This window comes from Schistocerca nitens, chromosome 4 (genome assembly GCF_023898315.1).
Source record: "Schistocerca nitens isolate TAMUIC-IGC-003100 chromosome 4, iqSchNite1.1, whole genome shotgun sequence".
Taxonomy (NCBI): domain Eukaryota; kingdom Metazoa; phylum Arthropoda; class Insecta; order Orthoptera; family Acrididae; genus Schistocerca; species Schistocerca nitens.
In genome coordinates this window covers 194,447,826-194,470,446 of record NC_064617.1, presented here as the reverse complement: position 1 = coordinate 194,470,446, position 22,621 = coordinate 194,447,826, and the positions used below count along the sequence as shown (strand labels likewise).

At 44.7% G+C, this 22,621-nt stretch overlaps 1 protein-coding gene across 1 annotated transcript in view; it reads right to left on the bottom strand.

Annotated features, from left to right (window-relative positions):
• The window catches only part of LOC126252201 (GTP-binding protein Rhes), a 559,471-nt gene that overhangs the window by 62,269 nt on the left and 474,581 nt on the right, over window positions 1-22,621 (bottom strand). The window contains exon 2 of the mRNA XM_049953071.1: window positions 17,911-18,106. Coding sequence (XP_049809028.1) covers window positions 17,911-18,106 — 196 coding nt within the window. The remainder of the gene's footprint in view (window positions 1-17,910; window positions 18,107-22,621) is intronic.

Genomic DNA, 22,621 nt, shown 5'->3' with positions numbered 1-22,621 from the left:
ATTGATGGGAGGGTGTTTTTTATGCAAGACAGGCAGGGACACGAAATTCGCGTCTTGGCCTTGTAAGAAGAGCCACAAACAGTAAAGTTTTTTCCAATCGCGGTTGTGTCTATAAGACTGGTAACGGGATTTGGCAGCTTGAGGACTGCAGTCGTAACACGATTAGCGTCTGCTGCCACCGATCCGTTAGAACGCAGTGACCTTCCAAAACCAAAGGATTGAACTTTCTTTGCCTTTTCTCTGTTTTCTTTCTGCATCTCACTACATTTTGTCTCCCTATCTTGAAGTCTTTTTTTGTGGGTGCCTTATGTTTTTCTAAAGTACTGTTTGCTATAACTGTTCAACTTCGTGCACAAAGTTAGGCGATGTACCGTAATCTGTGTTATAATAAATGATAGACTATTGATCTGTTGTGCCCTGTAAATTGTTGAGTGAGACTATGGCTTTCAGTTGCTATCCCCCAGAGGACAACGAAATTCTGTTGAAATGAAGATATGTATGAGGTTGTTTTTATTGAGGTTATTTGTGAGCGTGTCAGAGGTTTAGTGATAACTGTGGTTGAAGGTAATCATGTGCAGGCAAGAGGTCAAAATGGCTCTAAGCAATATGGGACTTAACATTTGAGGTCATCAGTCTCCTAGACTTAGAACTACTGAAACCTAACTAACCTAAGAACATCACACACATCCATACCCGAGGCAGGATTCGAACCTGCGACGTAGCAGCAGCGCGGTTCCGGACTGAAGTGCCTAGAACCGCTCGGCCACAGCGGCCGGTGGCAAGAGTTCCTGTGTCAGTTGTTTCAAGTGGTGTTGTTTCCGTTTTAAAGATAACGTTTGTGATGGAAGACAGGAGCATACCCTTTCTGATAATATGGAGATGACTGAGTGATGTTAAACGCTGTAGTTTATGCTGTCGCCCCCATAGGTCAGAGTAGAACCGTTAACCATGATTCATTTCACTTCGCAGCAAATTTCCACTTGAGACAACCTGTCTTTGAAGTCATTTAAATTGCAGCCTCTGTCACCTGTGAATACTTGATAAGCAGAGGCCACGAGGCGTAAACTCATGGCCAGGCACAGCTGTCGCCTTGCAGTAAGCAAAGCAATATATAGGTTTTAAGTGGTTGTAAGCGTTAATAGTTTTTTTGAAGCGGCTGGCGAGGTGCATACCTGTTTGCGTATTGTGGAAAGTTTAAGTATTTCTGAAGATTATGAGGTGTTTAAAGGCTATTTGCATTACTTAGCTTTGTTGTAGAATTCTGAAGTACTGTGTTTCCCTTGTAAGTCTCTACTGTTGGTGAAAGATTTTGTTTTGTCTTTCGAAAGAATGCATTAAGTTTATTAAAGTATTTCTTCAATACTTTGTCTTCCAGTTCTGCTTTGTTGAGTGTTCTATTTTGCTGTAAAATCTGGATTGTGCAGCCTCTCTTCGTGATGCCTGTTCTGTTTGTCTTGCATTGTTCTGAGGACCATTATACTTCAAATTTTCGTTTAATTTTTGTAACTCATGTTCCACTTCCCTGCAGACGAGCTAATTCCGTTATCGGTTTAGAAGCGTTTATTTCTATATTTTCTCTAAAGGCGCCACTCACAAGAGTTAAAAATAATTGCGCATTTTTAATTACTTCAGCTGAACTGACAGTTTTTCTTTAATCTCTCCTTATAAAATTTTCCTGAGCTATGTCTAGTGAAATTAATATGCACTTTTTTCCTTACCTACGTGTTTTACACGGCATATGAAGTCCGAACTGCACTGCTGTCATCACTCTCCGACCCTTACACACCGATATTTTCATAGCGACTCTCTGTGGTTGTTATGCGAACAACAGATTCCTAAAATGGATGGCCAATGCCTTCTGAATTTTTTGTTTGCTCAAAATCGGAGCAGAGATGCACTCTGTCATCCTATTTCTGCTTCAAAATTAGAACAAGTACAGTTCTAACAATCTGAACTAAGCTTTCTTAGACCTCTTTTATTGTCATATAAAATTTGAGTTCCTTTAATGTAAAAATTTGGTGTCTCTCTGTACTGTTCTTTGTGTTTAACCTGCCGTCTGATAGCATTGTCCTGTTCTGTTTTTACGCGTACTTAGCGTCATGCTGCTTGAGCATATCACCAACTGTGCTTTACAAACCATATGCTTGCTTCACGCTCGCCTTAGCAGCACCGGTGCGTTTCTCCTCTTCTCCAGCATTGCTGCGTATTCGCTCTATGCCCTTTGCCTCGCCTGCCTCTCCGCTTCTTTTTTCACATCTTCAGTAACATCACGCCTTATGCCTTGCGGTGCTGCATTCTGCGCTTTTTACTCACACAGGACGTGCGTTAAGCCGCAGAGAACTCTCCCCCCACCCCTCCACCCCTTCATCAGTCTACTAGAGAGAAGCGCCATGAAGATTTGTTGACGTCACACACGCAAATCTCTCTGACCCCACCGTGCAATCCATGTGCTCTTTTCCTGTCAGTTCAAAGTTAATTCACAAACATGTCGCGCCAAACAACAGGCTAGCCGTGAACTCTTTTGTATTCAGTGAACTGATTAAAGACGCAATGATTCATTCCCTTCCTTAATATATGTAGTTTTATGAATAGGACCGGACTATTTACAGTTGTCTTGTTCTTATGGACACTTATATTTTATTTGCGTTTATTTCTCCAACTTTGTTTTCCAAGCTTATACCATTTGAAGATCCCGTCTAATCTGAAAATTGTAAACTCTAAGAGTAGCTGATAAGACAGATATTTTTCTTGAGCTTTGTCAGCTTAGAGGAAAAAATAAAATAAGATTGAAATCGATCCTCATTTTCAATTGATAATCCAACGAGTGCTGTTTTAGTCTTGCACTTTAGTGTTACTATTTGCAATTTTAATTATAGAGGATAGTTTGTTAATAATTATTGTAACATGTTTGTAGAGCATTGAGGTTGAGTGACACAATTGGGAAAAATATTAAGTTTGTATGTTATACTGAGAACATCTTCTACGAATATCCAATGCACTGTGGTGAGACCTTAAACTCCTGGTGTATTTTCACATTTTGCCGACTTAAATTAATAGCAGTTAGTAATTTTTTGTGTGCTTTCCTGCCAAAGTGACTTATCATGGTTGTAATGGGATAGAGAGCAGTGTCCTTACGTAAGATGATGGAGATTAACGATTTACCACATATCTGTTCTCTCAAGTACTTTTTCTTTGTGTTATCCGTATAACTGTGAAGTAATGAGGTGGCACATGTCGACGATTTTATTATGTGGTTCTGGAAATTCGATAAGCATTCAAGAGAGTATGTGTTTTCAACCGTAATTAATGAGTATGAGTCGGAAGTTTATGATGACTGGATAGCTCTAACGCTACCTGCTTTCGCCCCACAAATATTTATCTTCATACCAGGTCCTCATTTTGCAACTGGACAACATTGTGTCGAGTCTTGACCAGTAACTTATGAAAAATATTAATTATCATGTGAGGCCCTACTTTAATTATTATTGTTCAATGTATGGAAATAATAACAAATACCTGTTTATTCTATGCCTTGATTATTTAATTCTATAGTTTTATCGTAATCATGTATGACAGTGGTATTTCTCCAATGGTTGGACTGTGCGAAAAGCCCACAAATGTTAGCCCCAAAAGACAAGCTATCCTCAAGAAAATTTCATACAGAGTACTTAGACAATTATTACTTTTAGTATTACTATTGGTATCAAATGCTTTAGTGATTTCTTGTCGGCTTAACTGTAATAACATTTTGACAAGCTTGATAGTGTTCTATACTTTCAACACTTAATGTTTTAGGACTGACTGGAAGCTATTCCATTCCTTAACGAATTTCCGACTATCCGACATTTTGTTCGTCAAAGTTGTATACTGGGAAGATTATTTAATTTCAATGCATTTAAGGTGTTGTGGAACCTCATTTGTAATAACTGACCACGCCATGAGAAGTATCATCTGTCTCCAGGTCCAAGCCCTTCGGTAGTAGTAATTGTTGAGTTTACAATATAGGCTTATTCCTTTAAACCCCTGTTCTGATCAAATAGATGGTTAGGTAAGGCATCGGACGATTCTTTGCAACGCTGTTGTCAACCACATCAAGTGACAAAAAATTTCTAAGAAGCTCTGTGGGACTGACATTTTATGCTAGTTTCAATTCGTTCCGCTACTCTTGTAACGAGCCCATTTTGGAGATGAACATGTCCTTAAAGAAGTCGGCCGTTTCAGCATGTGTTCTCGTGCACAGTCCACTTGCACCTAGGGAAGGACTAATTCTGGAATCCCATTTGAAAATACAAATACTAATTTATAAATAAATTTTTAATTTATGGTTTACTGTTCTCCCTACATTTCGTCAAAGTCACTACTTGTTGCATTTTGTACCTTGTCAGTTTTGTTCTTGTGTTCCAGCATTTTCCTCCTGATTAATTACGAAATCCTCTTTCTTCTGAAATGAACTGTGTTTGGCTTTGGGTCTATTTTGCACCCTCTATTTAATCATAGAACGATGATTACTACTTCAAGTGGAACAATATAATTACATCTCTGCTTCTGGTTGCTACACTGATGCACTAGACACAGATACTTTGCATACCTTTTCGCTTAGTCACCGAAAAATTGCCCAGGCGACAGCTGCGGATTCTATTGCCCTACATCCGCACTGGTTGGCCCCTTTCAGCCAGACATATTCGTAGCTCTGTGGTTCGCCGATATTTTCTCCATCGGCATGCCCTTACTGTTCTCCAAGGTATCATTTTGTTCCCCACCAATAATGACCAATCACATGTTGTGGTTCCCTTGGCTCTCGAGCCTGACGTGCCTCGTTTGCTACACCACAGTCAATGGGGCGTTGGTCGCATGAAGCAGTTGGCGTGGCGTCATTGCACATGGCATGGTCTGGATGCGCAAATTGAAGAGCTGACTTCTCTGTGTCAAGCCTGTGTTGAACATCCGTCAGTCCCGACTCAGCAGTTCCTTAAATGGACCAAACCTCAAGCACCTTGGCAACGCCTGCATTTGGATTTCGTGGGCCCTTACTGAATATGCATTGGCTCATTGTCACTGATGATTTCAGCATGTTTCCCTTCATAGTTTCTAAGCACTCTGCTACTGCTTATTCCACAATCCAGGACTTGTCGTCGATCTTCTGCCTAGAGGGATTGGCTGAAGTGATTGTGACTGGTAATTCAGTTTGTTGTCGCTGAATTTGAACACTTTTGCACCGCCTCTGGCATCAACGACAACATGAATGTACTATTTCACCTGTAATCCAATGGTGAAGCTTAATGCTGTGTACAAACATTTAAGCAACAGATGAACAAACTCAGTGCCTCCCACACACAGGATCAAGCTCTGTTGCGCTACTTGTCCTCCTGTAGAGGACAAGGGGTAATTGTTAGGAAATATGGTGCTAAATGGTGATTCAGTGTGTTTCAGTGCGCGATACGACAGCCTCACGGCAAACGGCGGACAAAGACCGGCCAGCGCATTATGCAGGTGACACAGTTTTGCAACGAGCGTCGGTACGTGTGTACATGCACGGCAGCCATCAGAACGCCGCATTAGCAGAATTATGCAGGCGCGGGCCGCGTGTGCCGCGGTTGCATTAGCCAACTCATCGAGAACCTTCTAATAAACATGCCGCCGCGTAACCGGCGGATTCAGCAGCGGTCTGCACTATTTAAGGGCATCAGAGGTGGGCGTCGGCATTCGGTTCGACCGACTGGGCGTTCGGTCGCTGTCACGTCGTCGTCATCAGTGACGCTGTCCCCGAGGACTGGCCGGCGGAGGGCGTTGCCCGCTGCTGCACCGGCGACTCCCGGCGTCGTCACGAGCCGCCGCGTCTGCAGGGGCGCGAGCTGGGCCGGGCCTCGTGCCGCTAACCTCCTACCGCCTGCGCAGCCATGACCGAGCGTGGCGTCGCGTTCCCTGGGCTGCGTGCATCAGCACGTCTCCACCATGGCTACTGGAAAATGTATTGGGAGAACCAACAATAAAGATGAAGATTGCTAAAAACAGCCACCTTCTTCTACCCAGCCACGTCCTACAACCCCGACCACGTCACCCGCTTCGGTCATCCTATTACAAGTGGTGTCAGTTGGGAAACCTGCGCATCACACACTCCTGTTACAATTGGTGACAGTAGTGGTCTTCTCCTTGGATTTGGAGAAAATTGTGGCTGGTAATCGACGAGGGTATGTGGCACGGGAGAAGGACAACAATGGATCAGCAACTCCTGCAACATGACAATTAAGTGCCAATTTTTTGTTTGGTGGTTTGTCTTCCTGTTCTTCTTTCTGGGCTTACTATAGTCTTGGTTCGATAGCTGGTAGTGATGGAGCAGTCTGTGTCAGATGAAGTGGCTATTCAGCAGCTACTGGAGTGAGTGTCGGAATTAGAGATAGAGCTTGCTAGGTCTAAAGAAGCGAGCAAGGAACGGTCACCTGTTAATGCAGTAATTCTTGTCACTAATGCTGCGTCTGGTCACCCCTTTCTCGGGAAAAGCTGGGGAGGATGTTATGATTTTTTTTAGAACCTTAGCACGGCCGCTAATTTGGGAAATTGGGGTGCAGAAACACTTTTGCATGTGGCTAAGTTGAAAGTAACTGGGGATGCCAGAGCGTACGTTACATTCCATGAAGAATTAAGGGATGCTCGGACATTTGAAGTATCCAAAAAAGGTTGCTGGAAAGGTATCGGAGGAAAAATACGTCTAGATATTATCGGGAACAATTGAATAGAATGCATCAAAGGAATGGGGAATCAATAGAAGCTTTTGTAGATCGGATTCGAAAAATTAATGTTAATACCTATGAGCTAACCTATTCCGATATGGTTAATGAAGCCATTCTGCAGGAAGCTGAGCAGAGGGCACTAGACGCATTTTTGCGGGGAATACAACCCGAAACATCCCGCAAGGTTAGGATGGAATTCCCTAAGACTCTCAATGAGGCAGTCGGAATCGCTGTGGCGTTAGAGGAAGTTGAAGCAGTAACAAAGACGCGGGATAGGAAAGCAGTGTTTAATGCAGAAATAAAATGTTTCAGATGTGGTCGGATGGGACACATTAGACGCAATTGCAAGGAAGTGCAGTGCAGGAAATGCAGACGTTGGGGTCATATGGAGCATGATTGCAATGGGTCCTGGCAGAAACATGATAGGAAACCGCAAGGTGGGCCTCACCCCCCCCCCTCAGTTAAATGGGGCAGGGGGTGGTGTGTCCACTGTGCAACACCTCTGGTAAGGATTAATGCTAGTGCAGAATCAGTGGCAGACTTTTTTCTGACCGGCTTGGTGAGGAGCAGACCGTGCAAATTTTTATTGGATACCGGGTCTCAGGTGTCTGTGGCGAGCAGAAATGTACTCGGTAATGCAGAATGAAAACCACCACGCTGTGCGTTAAGTGGCGGCGGTGGGGGACAGATGAAGTCACTCGGATCAGCGGTGTTAAACTTCCGAGAGAAAATGAGGAACTTCCAGGTGAAGGTAGAAGTTCTTCCAGTTGTTGGCAGCAGCTATGATGTCATACTCTGATTGGAATTCCTGGTTGCAAAAGTTAACCTGGAACGGCGTACAGTAGAACTGGACGGAATACAATTTCGCCTAGGTTCTGCGGCCGAAAAACCATTACTGTCGCAAGGAACCGCCCAGACATCGGGTGGGCCACCTAAAGTGCGTACAAGGTCCCTTAGGGTTAACTCGCGGGATACTATACCGAAGGGTACAGGGAAAATAATCTGGGCAGATGTTGGAGCAAGCATGCCTGTAAATTCGTTGTGTGTCGTTGAACCTTTGTCTGAGAATGAGATGCTGGATAAAATGAAGTGTTTTACGCGCCGTAGCGTGTCCTACGTGCGGGACATAGAAGGAAAAAAGGTTGTGCCTCCCAGTATTGATAATTTTGGCCTTGAAGAGGTACAGTTAGCACGAGGTACCGTAATAGCGAATCTGGAGATGATAGGGGAAGATGAACTGGATAAGGATTTCGCAGCAGATTACACAATGCCGGGAGAGTCTGTCAGCTGGTCCGCACTGAGGGGTAAAGTAGCACATTTAGAAGGGCAAGACAGAGTAGTCATGGAGAACCTTTTGACGGAATATAAAGAGTTATTTAATTCTCATGGTCCACTGCCCGCCACACCGTTAGTTCAGCATTACATCCCCGCTGGGAATGAAGCACCGGTGTATAAACGTCCATATCGTGTTCCAAAAAGTTTACAGCCTGTCATGGAAGAATTTATTAATCAACAGCTTAGGGATGGGATAATAGAAACCAGTAGTAGTCCCTGGTCCGCTCCTGTCATAATAGTGGGTAAAAAATCACCTGATGGGGGCAAGGCATTTCGTTTTTGTTGTGATTATCGTTTCCTGAAACAAAAACTGTATCTGATGCTTAGCCAATGCCTAATGGCTGAAACTCTGGATAATTTCGGTCAGTGTCGGTACTTCACGACCTTGGATCTTCGAAGCAGGTACCACCAGTTGGTCGCCCCGGAAGACCGACCGAAGACGGCTTCTTCAACACTTACAGGTCATTTTCAGTATCGGCGAATGCCTTTCGGTCTCAAAAATGCTCTGGCAACCTTCCAACGGTTACTAGATAGCGTGTTACGAGGGCTGAAACCTAATCAGTGTATGGTATATTTCGACGACAGAATCGTTTTCTCAAAGGACGTGCAAGAACATGTGCGCCGTTTGCGCGAAGTTTTCGATCATCTGAAAGTGTCGCGGTTAACTCTTCATATGGAAAAATGTCATTTTTTGTTGCAAGAAGTCCGTTATTTAGGTCATATTATAGGACAGGAGGGTGTCCACACGGATCCAAAACTTGTAGAGGCGGTAATGAATTTTCGGACACCTACAAAAGTAAAAGAGTTGCAATTCTATTTAGGTCTCGACAATTTTTACAGGAGGTATATTCCAAAATTTGCGGAAATTGCAAGGCCCCTCAAGCAGTGGTTGAATAAGGGAGTAAAATTTCACTGGTCAGGAGAAAGCGAAGAGATTTTCAAAAGCTAAAAAATTTGTGAACTTCTAGTCCGGTTTTGGCTTCAGATTTTATAAAACAGTTTATATTATCCTGTGACTCTAGCAATTTTGCTTTGGGTATTGTATTATCTCAGGAAATAAAGGGGCAGGAACACCTGATAGCATATGCTTCCAGACAGCTAAACAATGCCGAAAAAAATTACTCAACAACCGAGAAGGAGTTACTGGCATTAATTTTCGGAATAACCTATTTCCGGTGTTATTTGTATGGACAACATTTCAAGGTGATTACTGACCATGCAGCACTTAAGTGGTTGTTATGGCTTAAAGATCCAACGAGTAGATTAACTAAGTGGGCTTTGCGTCTTAGTGAGTACGATTTTGAAGTGATTCATCGACTGGGTAAATCGCACGGAAACGCATATGGTCTGAGTCGTAAAGATGCGCCATGGAATGCACAGGAATGAATGAGAAGAAATGGGAGGAGGCACAAACCGCCGACACGGATTGTCAACGATTTATCTCGCAGCGACAGTTCGTCGTGGAAGACGGGATATTGTACCGTAAAACTAGGAATCAAAATTTAAGAAGTAAGCCGGCCGAAGTGGCCGTGCGGTTAAAGGCGCTGCAGTCTGGAACCGCAAGACCGCTACGGTCGCAGGTTCGAATCCTGCCTCGGGCATGGATGTTTGTGATGTCCTTAGGTTAGTTAGGTTTAACTAGTTCTAAGTTCTAGGGGACTAATAACCTCAGCAGTTGAGTCCCATAGTGCTCAGAGCCATTTGAACCATTTTTTAAGAAGTAAATAAGTATTTTTTGTTATCCGTAACTATTTTCCACGCAAAAATGAAAACACGGATTTTCTTGAATTACAGCGCCAACTACCCAGAATCAAAACAAATGTTTAAGACAAAATACACGTAGCTTTTTATGTAGAATCTGATTCTGCAATAAAAAATGGGGGTTCCCATTTCAAAATTTAAAGTTGTCTCCCACCGCACCTCCAGGGGGCTTGTGTGGCGGGCTAATTTTAGCTCCAGAAGGTGTCCCCCTCGAAACTAATCAACTTTGGATTCTATACATTTTTTCGTGTGAAGCTTATTTTCGAGTTATTCTAGTTTGTCAACTTAAATTTTACACCCTGTATCTTGCCTGAAATAGCAGCAGAATCTTACATACCTCTTCAAAGCCTGGAGAAATTTAAAAGGAAACAGAGTAAGCACTTGTTTTATTATTTTGAACAAAATACTGTTGGTATACGACATCACTAGTGGTGAGCCTAGGAAAATGGGGATGACAGACGTTACTGTTGAGTGTATACATTCTGGAGTTGCAATGCTGACTGATCACAATACTGGTTACATTTAAGTGCAATTTAAGTTGAACAGAACAACGAGAACTTTGTGGAACCTTGTGCCATTGGACAGCGTTATGTTACTTACTCAAGGATTTTTTTTTTGGTCATCAGTCTACTGATTGGTTTGATGCGGCCCGCCACGAATTCCTTTCCTGTGCTAACCTCTTCATCTCAGAGTAGCACTTGCAACCTACGTCCTCAATTATTTGCTTGACGTATTCCAATCTCTGTCTTCCTCTACAGTTTTTGCCCTCTACAGCTCCCTCTAGTACCATGGAAGTCATTCCCTCATGTCTTAGCAGATGTCCTATCATCCTGTCCCTTCTCCTTATCAGTGTTTTCCACATATTCCTTTCCTCTCCGATTCTGCGTAGAACCTCCTCATTCCTTACCTTATCAGTCCGACTAATTTTCAACATTCGTCTATAGCACCACATCTGAAATGCTTCGATTCTCTTCTGTCCCGGTTTTCCCACAGTCCATGTTTCACTACCATACAATGCTGTACTCCACACGTACATCCTCAGAAATTCCTTCCTCAAATTAAGGCCGGTATTTTATATTAGTAGCCTTCTCTTGGCCAGAAATGCCTTTTTTGCCATAGCGAGTCTGCTTTTGATGTCCTCCTTGCTCCGTCCGGCATTGGTTATTTTACTGCCTAGGTAGCAGGATTCCTTAACTTCATTGACTTCGTGACCATCAATCCTGATGTTGAGTTTCTCGCTGTTCTCATTTCTACTACTTCTCATTACCTTCGTCTTTCTCCGATTTACTCTCAAACCATACTGTGTACTCATTAGATTGTTCATTCCGTTCAGCAGATCATTTAATTCTTCTTCACTTTCACTCAGGATAGCAATGTTATCAGTGAATCGTATCATTGATATCCTTTCACCTTGTATTTTAATTCCACTCCTGAACCTTTCTTTTATTTCCATCATTGCTTCCTCGATGCACAGATTGAAGAGTAGGGGCGAAAGGCTACAGCCTTGTCTAACACCCTTCTTAATACGAGCACTTCGTTCTTGATCGTCCACTCTTATTATTCCCTCCTGGTTGTTGTACATATTGTATATGACCCGTCTCTCCCTATAGCCTACCCCTACTTTTTTCAGAATCTCGAACAGCTTGCACCATTTTATATTGTGGAACGCTTTTTCCAGGTCGACAAATCCTTTGAAAGTGTCTTGATTTTTCTTTAGCCTTGCTTCCATTATTAGCTGTAACGTCAGAATTGCCTCTCTGGTCCCTTTACTTTTCCTAAAGCCAAACTGAGTGTCACCTAGCGCATTCTCAATTTTCTTTTCCATTCTTCTGTATATTATTCTTGTAAGCAGCTTCGATGCATGAGCTGTTAAGCTGATTGTGCGATAATTCTCGCACTTGTCAGCTCTTGCAGTCTTCGGAATTGTGTGGATGATGCTTTTCCGAAAGTCAGATGGTATGTCGCCAGACTCATATATTCTACACACCAACGTGAATAGTCGTTTTGTTGCCACTTCCCCCAATGATTTTAGAAATTCTGATGGAATGTTATCCATTCCTTCTGCCCTATTTGACCGTAAGTCCTCCAAAGCTCTTTTAAATTCCGATTCTAATACTGGATCCCCTATCTCCTGTTTCTTCTTCTATCACATCAGACAAATCTTCACCCTCATAGAGGCTTTCAATGTATTCTTTCCACCTATCTGCTCTCTCCTCTGCATTTAACAGTGGAATTCCCGTTGCACTCTTAATGTTACCACCGTTGCTTTTAATGTCGCCAATGCTGATTATTTATCAAAATTTAGGCAGTGGCGAGGATCGAACCCAGGACAGAAGACGTTTTGATTATGAATCACAGACGCTACCCCTAGACCACGGGTCTTACAAGGATGGATCTACGCAAAAATTTACATATTCTTGCTCTTTGAGGCCAGATATTCCGTAAATTTGTGTACTGTTTTTACAGTTTTAAAATTATGTTAGTGGAATTACTTTGATTTTATAGGAATGAAAGATTTATCCTGGGTAATTGAACTTTGGACTAAACAAGTAACTGGCAGCGACAGGTAATGACATAATGATCAGTGACTAAATGCTAAATGGAAATGACATTCCTGCAGACTGCATACGTTATCTTACAATGAAAGCATATAAAACAAAACATCTTAAAATAGCAAGAGACAAAGATGTCTCCGATAGACGAACTAAACAGTCCAGTCGATGAAAACTGCCTAACCATAATAGTTTAAAAGTTTCTCTATGATCAGAAAATACGAAAAGTGAATGTAGAGACTCACGAAGTTGTTCAAGATAAAAATAATTTTTCAAATCAGTTAGTTACAGAGGAGGCGACTATTTATTTAACAATGGAATTCTATGGGAAAGTCAAACACCAACTGACATTAAAACAAGAACTTTAAAACAATAATGAGTAGCATTATTGTACGTCGATCGAAAGTTTGTACGGATAAATACCAACTAAACTGAAATGCACTAGTGTCAGAGATAGATTTCTGGAAACCTTCGACAATGAAATTAAGAAAAGAAAAAAAAAACCAAGAAAGGAAATAGCACTCCGTCTTCAGGCCACAAGTGGCCCATCGGGACCATCCGATCGCCGTGTCATCCTCACAGTTGAGGATGTGGATAGGAGGGGCGTGTGGTCAGCACACCGCTCTCCCGGTCGTTATGATGGTTTTCTTTGACCAGAGCCGCTACTATTCGGTCGAGTAGCTCCTCAATTGGCATCACGAGGCTGAGTGCACCCCGAAAAATGGCAACAGCGCACGGCGGCCTGGATGGTCACCCATCCAAGCACCGGCCACGCCCGACAGCGGTTAACTTCGGTGATCTCAGGGGAACCGGTGTATCCACTGCGGCAAGGCCGTTGCCAAGAAAGGAAATAGAGTCAGACAAAATGTTAAAAATTCAATTGCTGTTTTTCTTCATCAGAAATAACTATAATGGTATGGGAGGACCAGAAGGACGCCCATAATACGATCATCTAATACACTAAAAGAAAAAAAAGGAGCACCACGAAGGAGTTATCCGAATGGGAGGTAAATCGGTAAATGTGATGCACATGTGGAGACAGAGACCACCTCTGGCACTTATGCAAGCGGTTATTCGGTTTGGTATTGAATGACAGAGTTGTTGGATGTCCTCCTGGAAGATGTCGTGCCAAATTCTGTCCAGTTGGCGTCTTAGATAGTCGAAATCCCGAGCTGGTTGGAGAGCTCTGTACATAATGCTCCAAACGTTCTCAACTGGGGGGATATCCGGCAACCTTGATGGCCAAGGTAGGGTTTGGCAAGCACGAAGACAAGCAATAGAAAGTCTCACCATGTGCGGTCAGAAAATCAAACCCTTAATGGCTTATCATAAAGGACAACAAAACGGTGCGTACAATATGCCTACGTTACGCTGTACCACAAGGGTTTTTCTACAAAATGAAATCGCATTGTGGGGCGCTCAATTGCGCGGTTATCAGCGCCCGTACAAATTCCCAACCTCTGCTCAGCCCAATCTCGCCACATTCTTGAATTATGATGAAATGATGAGGACAACACAAACACCCAGTCATCTCGAGGCAAGTGAAAATCTCTGACCCCGCCGGGAATCGAACCCGGGACCCCGTGCTCGGGAAGCGAGAACGCGGCCGTGAGACCACGTGCTGCGGACCCTTCAACTGGAGACGATTGACTAAATAATCGGAGTGTATTATTCTTGTCTTTCCATTTGTTTACTCACTGCTGCTGCAAGTGAATGAGTTACGTTACCCTGGTTCAAATGGCTCTAAGCACTATGGGACTTAACATCTGAGGTCATCAGTCCCATAGACTTAGAACTACTTAAACCTAACCAACCTAAGGACATCACACATATCCATGCCCGAGGCAGGATTCGAACCTGCGACCGTAGCAGCAGCGCGGTTCCGGACTGAAGCGCCTAGAACCGGTTACCCCTGGTATCTACACCGTGTGCTGGTATAGGGGAGCCAAAGTCAATTTTGGGGTACATGTTGTGATAACATCATGTTTACGTGATAAGTACACAGTGGTACTTCCCTTGAGGGGAAGAAATGGACTGTCTGTTACAAAAATGTAGTATGCTATTTAATAATGACTTACTGTTGTTCATATCTTCATAACGAAACTATGTTATAGCAAAGACAATCACGCTGGTTAATGTCTCTCTGGTAGCTAAATAACATTTTCTTGGTACATTTTTTATTTTGGTCTAGACAAAAAATTGCGCTGCCGGAAAAAATGCAACATCCTAAAGAACTACGTTCAGTAGCACCAGGGCATAATATACACACGCTAAAGAGCTGTACTCGTAGTTTTAGTGATTGATTTGTCACGCCCATCGGCGACGTGATGGCGCTCAGGAGGCCTGCCTTTGCCTCCACTGTTTTGACTCTGCAGGCAGTAACTGTGCTGACTTTAGAGGTGAACCATCTTTGCAACATTCATTACAGGGTACAACCATGCCTCACCGACGAGTACGTACTCATATTGAACAGCTTCAGCCATTTGAACGGCGTCGCATTGTGATCTTGCGGGATGTTGGACAAGCGTATCGACGGATTGCAACACATTTTTGGCTCAATATATACACTCCTGGAAATGGAAAAAAGAACACATTGACGCCGGTGTGTCAGACCCACCATACTTGCTCCGGACACTGCGAGAGGGCTGTACAAGCAATGATCACACGCACGGCACAGCGGACACACCAGGAACCGCGGTGTTGGCCGTCGAATGGCGCTAGCTGCGCAGCATTTGTGCACCGCCGCCGTCAGTGTCAGCCAGTTTGCCGTGACATACGGAGCTCCATCGGAGTCTTTAACACTGGTAGCATGCCGCGACAGCGTGGACGTGAACCGTATGTGCAGTTGACGGACTTTGAGCGAGGGCGTATAGTGGGCATGCGGGAGGCCGGGTGGACGTACCGCCGAATTGCTCAACACGTGGGGCGTGAGGTCTCCACAGTACATCGATGTTGTCGCCAGTGGTCGGCGGAAGGTGCACGTGCCCGTCGACCTGGGACCGGACCGCAGCGACGCACGGATGCACGCCAAGACCGTAGGATCCTACGCAGTGCCGTAGGGGACCGCACCGCCACTTCCCAGCAAATTAGGGACACTGTTGCTCCTGGGGTATCGGCGAGGACCATTCGCAACCGTCTCCATGAAGCTGGGCTACGGTCCCGCACACCGTTAGGCCGTCTTCCGCTCACGCCCCAACATCGTGCAGCCCGCCTCCAGTGGTGTCGCGACAGGCGTGAATGGAGGGACGAATGGAGACGTGTCGTCTTCAGCGATGAGAGTCGCTTCTGCCTTGGTGCCAATGATGGTCGTATGCGTGTTTGGCGCCGTGCAGGTGAGCGCCACAATCAGGACTGCATACGACCGAGGCACACAGGGCCAACACCCGGCATCATGGTGTGGGGAGCGATCTCCTACACTGGCCGTACACCACTGGTGATCGTCGAGGGGACACTGAATAGTGCACGGTACATCCAAACCGTCATCGAACCCATCGTTCTACCATTCCTAGACCGGCAAGGGAACTTGCTGTTCCAACAGGACAATGCACGTCCGCATGTATCCCGTGCCACCCAACGTGCTCTAGAAGGTGTAAGTCAACTACCCTGGCCAGCAAGATCTCCGGATCTGTCCCCCACTGAGCATGTTTGGGACTGGATGAAGCGTCGTCTCACGCGGTCTGCACGTCCAGCACGAACGCTGGTCCAACTGAGGCGCCAGGTGGAAATGGCATGGCAAGCCGTTCCACAGGACTACATCCAGCATCTCTACGATCGTCTCCATGGGAGAATAGCAGCCTGCATTGCTGCGAAAGGTGGATATACACTGTACTAGTGCCGACATTGTGCATGCTCTGTTGCCAGTGTCTATGTGCCTGTGGTTCTGTCAGTGTGATCATGTGATGTATCTGACCCCAGGAATGTGTCAATAAAGTTTCCCCTTCCTGGGACAATGAATTCACGGTGTTCTTATTTCAATTTCCAGGAGTGTAGGTGGTGTGTCCGCACTCGGTCGTGCGGTAGCGTTCTCGCTTCCCACGCCCGGGTTCCCGGGTTCGATTCCCGGCGGGGTCAGGGATTTTCTCTGCCTCGTGATGACTGGGTGTTGTGTGATGTCCTTAGGTTAGGTTTAGGTAGTTCTAAGTTCTAGGGGACTGATGACCATACATGTTAAGTCCCATAGTGCTCAGAGCCATTTTTTATAGGTGGTGTGTCGCTGCTTTCAACGGTGGTCTGTGGATCATCACCACAACTGTAGACCAGGTTCTGGATATCCGCGTAGTACAGACACACGTCAAGATTGATGCATAGTGCAAGCAGCGGTGACCGACCGAACATCATCCAGGGACGAAATGCGGGCACATGCTGCACATGTAGTGTTATCAGGGACTAATGGGAACCGCCTGCTTGCAGCAGGATTACGTTCATGTGTACTTCTGACCAGGCTACTACCGATACCACGACACTGCCAAGCATGGCTACTCTGGAATGAGGCTCTGTTGTACTCAGGGATGAGGGTGCGTTCAGTCTGTGTGTGAGTGATGATCGTACACGCGTATGGCGCAGACCTTGTGAACTTCCCGTTCCAGAGAGCGTTCGCCACAACATGCTAGTCCCATTCCAGCCTTCATGATGTGGGGAGGATGGGAGCCATCTGTTACAACTCACGGTCAGATTTGGTGTTTCTGCAAGGTAAAGTAACATGGCAGAGGCTGTTATCGTCCTACTAGTGCCATTTCTTCGACAGGAAGGTTATGCGATTTTTCAGCAGGATAATGCAAATCTATGTACATCTGCAGTGATGCAACGTGTTCCTCGTCGTGGCAAGCAAGATCACTAGATCTTTCTCCAACTGAGTGATCTTTCTCCAACTGAATGTGTATGGAACGTGATGAAGAGGGAACTTACTCGGTTTTCAGGTCCTGCAAGAAACAATGCCGAAATGCAGCAAAAAGCACAAGATGCTTGAGATTATCGCAGGATGGCCGGCCGAAGTGGCCGTGCGGTTAAAGGCGCTGCAGTCTGGAGCCGCAAGACCGCTACGGTCGCAGGTTCGAATCCTGCCTCGGGCATGGATGTTTGTGATGTCCTTAGGTTAGTTAGGTTTAACTAGTTCTAAGTTCTAGGGGACTAATAACCTCAGCAGTTGAGTCCCATAGTGCTCAGAGCCATTATCGCAGGATGCTGCTCTACGCCTTTACGACAGTTTACGTGTGAGAATACGTATGTTGCCGCCAGAGGGAGGTATGCTGCGTGTTGATGCTACTGTTTGGGTACCATTTACTGTGATATTTGTGTTTCATTTGATCTGAATTGGTTATCGTATACTCACACAAGGGTGGGCTACTTGTCACCTCACTTGTCAATAAGATAGTCTTGTCTTTGAGGGTGTTTTATTATTTATCCTGCAGTATTTTTGCGGTGATCTGGATAAATAGGACACTTTGTGTAAAAATGGGCATATATTTAGGATTGTATTGAACGAGAGCAAAGTGAAGAATGTTGACGAAGTAAGGGAGTAGAGAGAGTATACGCACCGCATCTCCTTGTCGCACTTGTTGCCGGCGATGACCATGGGCACGCGCGGCATGGCAGCCTTCTTGCGGCTGGACGAGGAGCTGTTGGCCGACGCGCAGGCGCTCAGCTTCGTCTCCAGGATCTGCTCGCGCAGCCGCACCACCTCCTCGAACGACTCCCGGCTGTCCATGCTGAACACCAGCACGAACAGGTCACCTGCGCACACCATCACCACCGTCACACTCAGTGCAGCGCCGGCTATCCGCTACATCAGTTGCGGCGCCCTACAACACTTCTCGCTGCAGAATGGAAATCGGGATAAAGTTAAGCTTCTACGAAAGTAATAGTACAATGTCTGAAGCATATATGTATCGAATTTACTTTGAAGCAGTATATACATATAAGACATAAACAACCCATGGCGGAATTACACTACTGGATAATAAAATTGCTACACCAAGAAGAAATGCAGATCATAAACGGGTATTCATTGGACAAATATATTATACTAGAACTGACATGTGATTACGTATTCACGCAGTTTGGGTGCGTAGATCCTGAGAAATCAGTACCCAGAACAACTACCTCCGGCCGTAATAACGGCCTTGATATACCTGGGCATTGAGTCAAACAGAGCTTGGATGGCGTGTATAGGTGCAGCTGCCCATGCATCTTCAACACGATACCACAGTTCATCAAGAGTAGTGCCTGGCGTATTGTGACGAGCCAGTTACTCGGCCACCATTTACCAGACGTTTACAATTGGTGAGAGATCTGGAGAATGTGCTGGCTAGGGCAGCAGTCGAACATTTTCTGTATCCAGAAAGGTCCGTACAGGACCTGCAACATGCGGTCGTGAATTTTCCTGCTGGAATGTATTGATTCTCAGGGATCGAATGAAGGGTAGAGCCACGGGTCGTAACACATCTGAAATGTAACGTCCACTGTTCAAAGTGCCCTCAGTGCGAACAAGAGGTGGCCGAGACGTGTAACCAATGGCACCCCATAACATCACACTGGGTGATACGCCAGTATGGCGATGACGAATACACGCTTCCAATGTGCGTTCACCGCGATGTCGCCAAACACGGATGCGACTCTCATGATGTTGTAAACAGAACCTGGATTCATCCGAAAATATGACGTTTTGCCATTCGTGCACCCAGGTTCGTCGTTGAGTACACCATCGCCGGCGCTCCTATCTGTGATGTAGCGTCAAGGGTAGCCGCAGCCACGGTCTCCGAGCTGATAGTCCATGCTGCTGCAAACGTCGTCGAACTGTTCTTGCAGATGGTTGTTGTCTTGTAAACGTCGTCATCTGTTGACTCAGGGATCGAGATGTGGCTGCACGATCCGTTACAGCCATGCGGATAAGATGCCTGTCATCTCGACTGCTAGTGATACGAAGCCGTTGGGATCCAGCACGGCGTTCCGTATTACCCTCCTGAATCCACCGATTCCATATTTTGCTAACAGTCATTGGATCTCGACCAACGCGAGCAGCAATGTCGCGATACGATCAACCGCAATCGCGATAGGCTACAATCCGACCTTAATAAAGTCGGAAACGTGATGGTACGCATTTCTCCTCCTTACACGAGGCTTCACAACAACGTTTCACCAGGCAACGCCGGTCAACTGCTGTTTGTGTATGAGAAATCGCTTGGAAACTTTCCTCATGTCAGCACGTTGTAGGTGTCGCCACTGGCGCCAACCTTGTGTGAATGGTCTGAAAAGCTAATCATTTGCATATCACAGCACCTTCTTCCTGTCGGTTAAATTTCACGTCTGTAGCACGTCATGTTCATGGTGTTGCAATTTCAATAGCCAATGGTGTACATTCTTTTATAATACGAGTAACGAAACAAGGCGTTTGCATTACCTGGATGGAAATTGGTATAAAGGCACTCACTGTCCTGTTGTGTTATTGCACTGTTAGAAATCTGTCCAATCTCGGTTGTTCCTAAATAACTCAAAAATTCTCTTCGGCGTTAACTTTGTTAGGTCAGAAGTTCCTGCAGTGAAATAGTCGCCCACTCTTCTCGTGTTGCTCTTTTCAGCTCACATACGGCCTCAAATTGACTTCCATTCATCTACATCTACATGTATATCCATACTCCGCAAGCCACCTGACGATGTGTGGCGGAGGGTACTTCGAGTACCTCTCTCGATTCTCCCTTCTATTCCAGTCTTGTTCGTGGAAAGAAAGATTGTCGGTATGCGTCTGTGTGGGCTCTAATCTCTCTGATTTTATCCTCATGGTCTCTTCGCGAGATATGCGTAGGAGGGAGCCCGTACCGAGCTACTGAGCATCTCTTTTGCAGAGTCTTCCACTGGAGTTTATCTATCATGTGTTAGCAGTGCTTATTAAATGTTATTTGTAATGGACACACGCTTGCTCTAACAGCCTGAACTCTTAAATTTTAATATGAAATGTATAATTTGAATCTGATCACTGATTAGTAATGTTGTTGTTGTTTGTTGTTGTGGTCTTCAGTCCTGAGACTGGTTTGATGCAGCTCTCCATGCTACTCTATCCTGTGCAAGCTTCTTCATCTCTCAGTACCTACTGCAACCTACATCCTTCTGAATCTGCTTAGTGTATTCATCTCTTGGTCTCCCTCTACGATTTTTACCCTCAATGCTGCCCTCCAATGCTAAATTGGTGATCCCTTTATGCCTCAGAACATGTCCTACCAATCGATCCCGTCTTCTAGTCAAGTTGTGCCACAAACGTCTCTTCTCCCCAATCCTATTCAATACCTCATCATTAGTTATGTGATCTACCCATCTAATCTTCAGCATTCTTCTGTAGCACCACATTTCGAAAGCTTCTATTCTCCTCTTGTCCAAACTATTTATCGTCCACGTTTCACTTCCATACATGGCTACACTCCATACAAATACTTTCAGAAATGACTTCCTGACACTTAAATCTACACTCGATGTTAACAAATTTCTCTTCTTCAGAAAAGCTTTCCTTGCCATTGCCAGTCTACATTTTATATCCTCTCCATTTCGACCATCATCAGTTATTTTGCTCCCCAAATAGCAAAACACCTTTGCTACTTTAAGTGTCTCATTTCCTAATCTAATTCCCTCAGCATCTCCCGATTTAATTCGACTACATTCCATTATCCTCGTTTTGCTTTTGTTGATGTTCATCTTATGTCCTCCTTTCAAGACGCTATCCGATCCGTTCAACTGCTCTTCCAAGTCCTTTGCTGTCTCTGACAGAATTACAATGTTATCGGCGAACCTCAAGGTTTTTATTTCTTCTCCATGGATTTTAATACCTACCGCGAATTTTTCTTTTGTTTCCTTCACTGCTTGCTCAATATACAGATTGAATAATATCGGGGAGAGGCTACAACCCTGTCTCACTCCCTTCCCAACCACTGCTTCCCTTTCATGCCCCTCGACTCTTATAACTGCCATTTGGTTTCTGTACAAATTGTAAATAGCCTTTCGTTCCCTGTATTTTACCCCTGCCACCTTCAGAATCTGAAAGAGAGTATTCCAGTCAACATTGTCAAAAGCTTTCTCTAAGTCTACAAATGCTAGAAACGTAGGTTTGCCTTTCCTTAATCTAGCTTCCAAGATAAGTCGTAGGGTCAGTACTGCCTCACGTGTTCCATTATTTCTACGGAATCCAGACTGATCTTCCCCGAGGTCCGCTTCTACTAGTTTTCCATTCGTCTGTAAAGAATTCGCGTTAGTATTTTGCAGCTGCGACTTAATAACTGATAGTTCGGTAATTTTCAGATCTGTCAACACCTGCTTTCTTTGGGATTGGAATTATTATATTTTCTTGAAGTCTGAGGGAATTTCGCCTGTCTCATACATCTTGCTCACCAGATGGTAGAGTTTTCTCAGGACTGGCTCTCCCAAGGCTGTCAGTAATTCTAATGGAATGTTATCTACTTCCGCGGCCTTGTTTCGACTCAGGTCTTTCAGTGCTCAGTCAAACTCTTCACGCAGTAGCATATCTCCCATTTCATCTTCATCTACATCCTCCTCCATTTCCATAATATTGTCCTCAGATACATCGCCCTTGTATAGACCCTCTATATACTCTTTCCACCTTTCTGCTTTCCCTTCTTTGCTTAGAACCGGGTTTCCATCTGAGCTCTTGATATTCATACAAGTGGTTCTCTTTTCTTCCTGTAGGCTGTATCTATCTTACCCCTAGTGAGATAAGCCTGTACATCCTTAGATTTGTCCTCTAGCCATCCCTGCTTAGCCATTTTGCACTTCCTGTCGATCTCATTTTTGAGACGTTTGTATTCCTTTTTGCCTGCTTCATTTACTGCATTTTTATATTTTCTCCTTTCATCAATTAAAATCAATATTTCTTCTGTTACCCAAGGATTTCTACTAGCCCTCGTCTTTTTACCTACTTGATCGTCTGCTGCCTTCACTACTTCATCCCTCAAAGCTACCCATTCTTCTTCTACTCTATTTCTTTCCCCCATTCCTGTCAATTGTTCCCTTATGCTCTCCCTGAAAATCTGTACAACTTCTGGTTTAGTCAGTTTATCCAGGTCCCATCTCCTTAAATTCCCACCTTTTTGCAGTTTCTTCAGTTTTAATCTACAGTTCATAACCAATAGATTGTGGTCAGAATCCACATCTGCCCCTGGAAATGTCTTACAATTTAAAACCGCCGGCCGCGGTGGTCTAGCGGTTCTGGCGCTGCAGTCCGGAACCGCGGGACTGCTACGGTCGCAG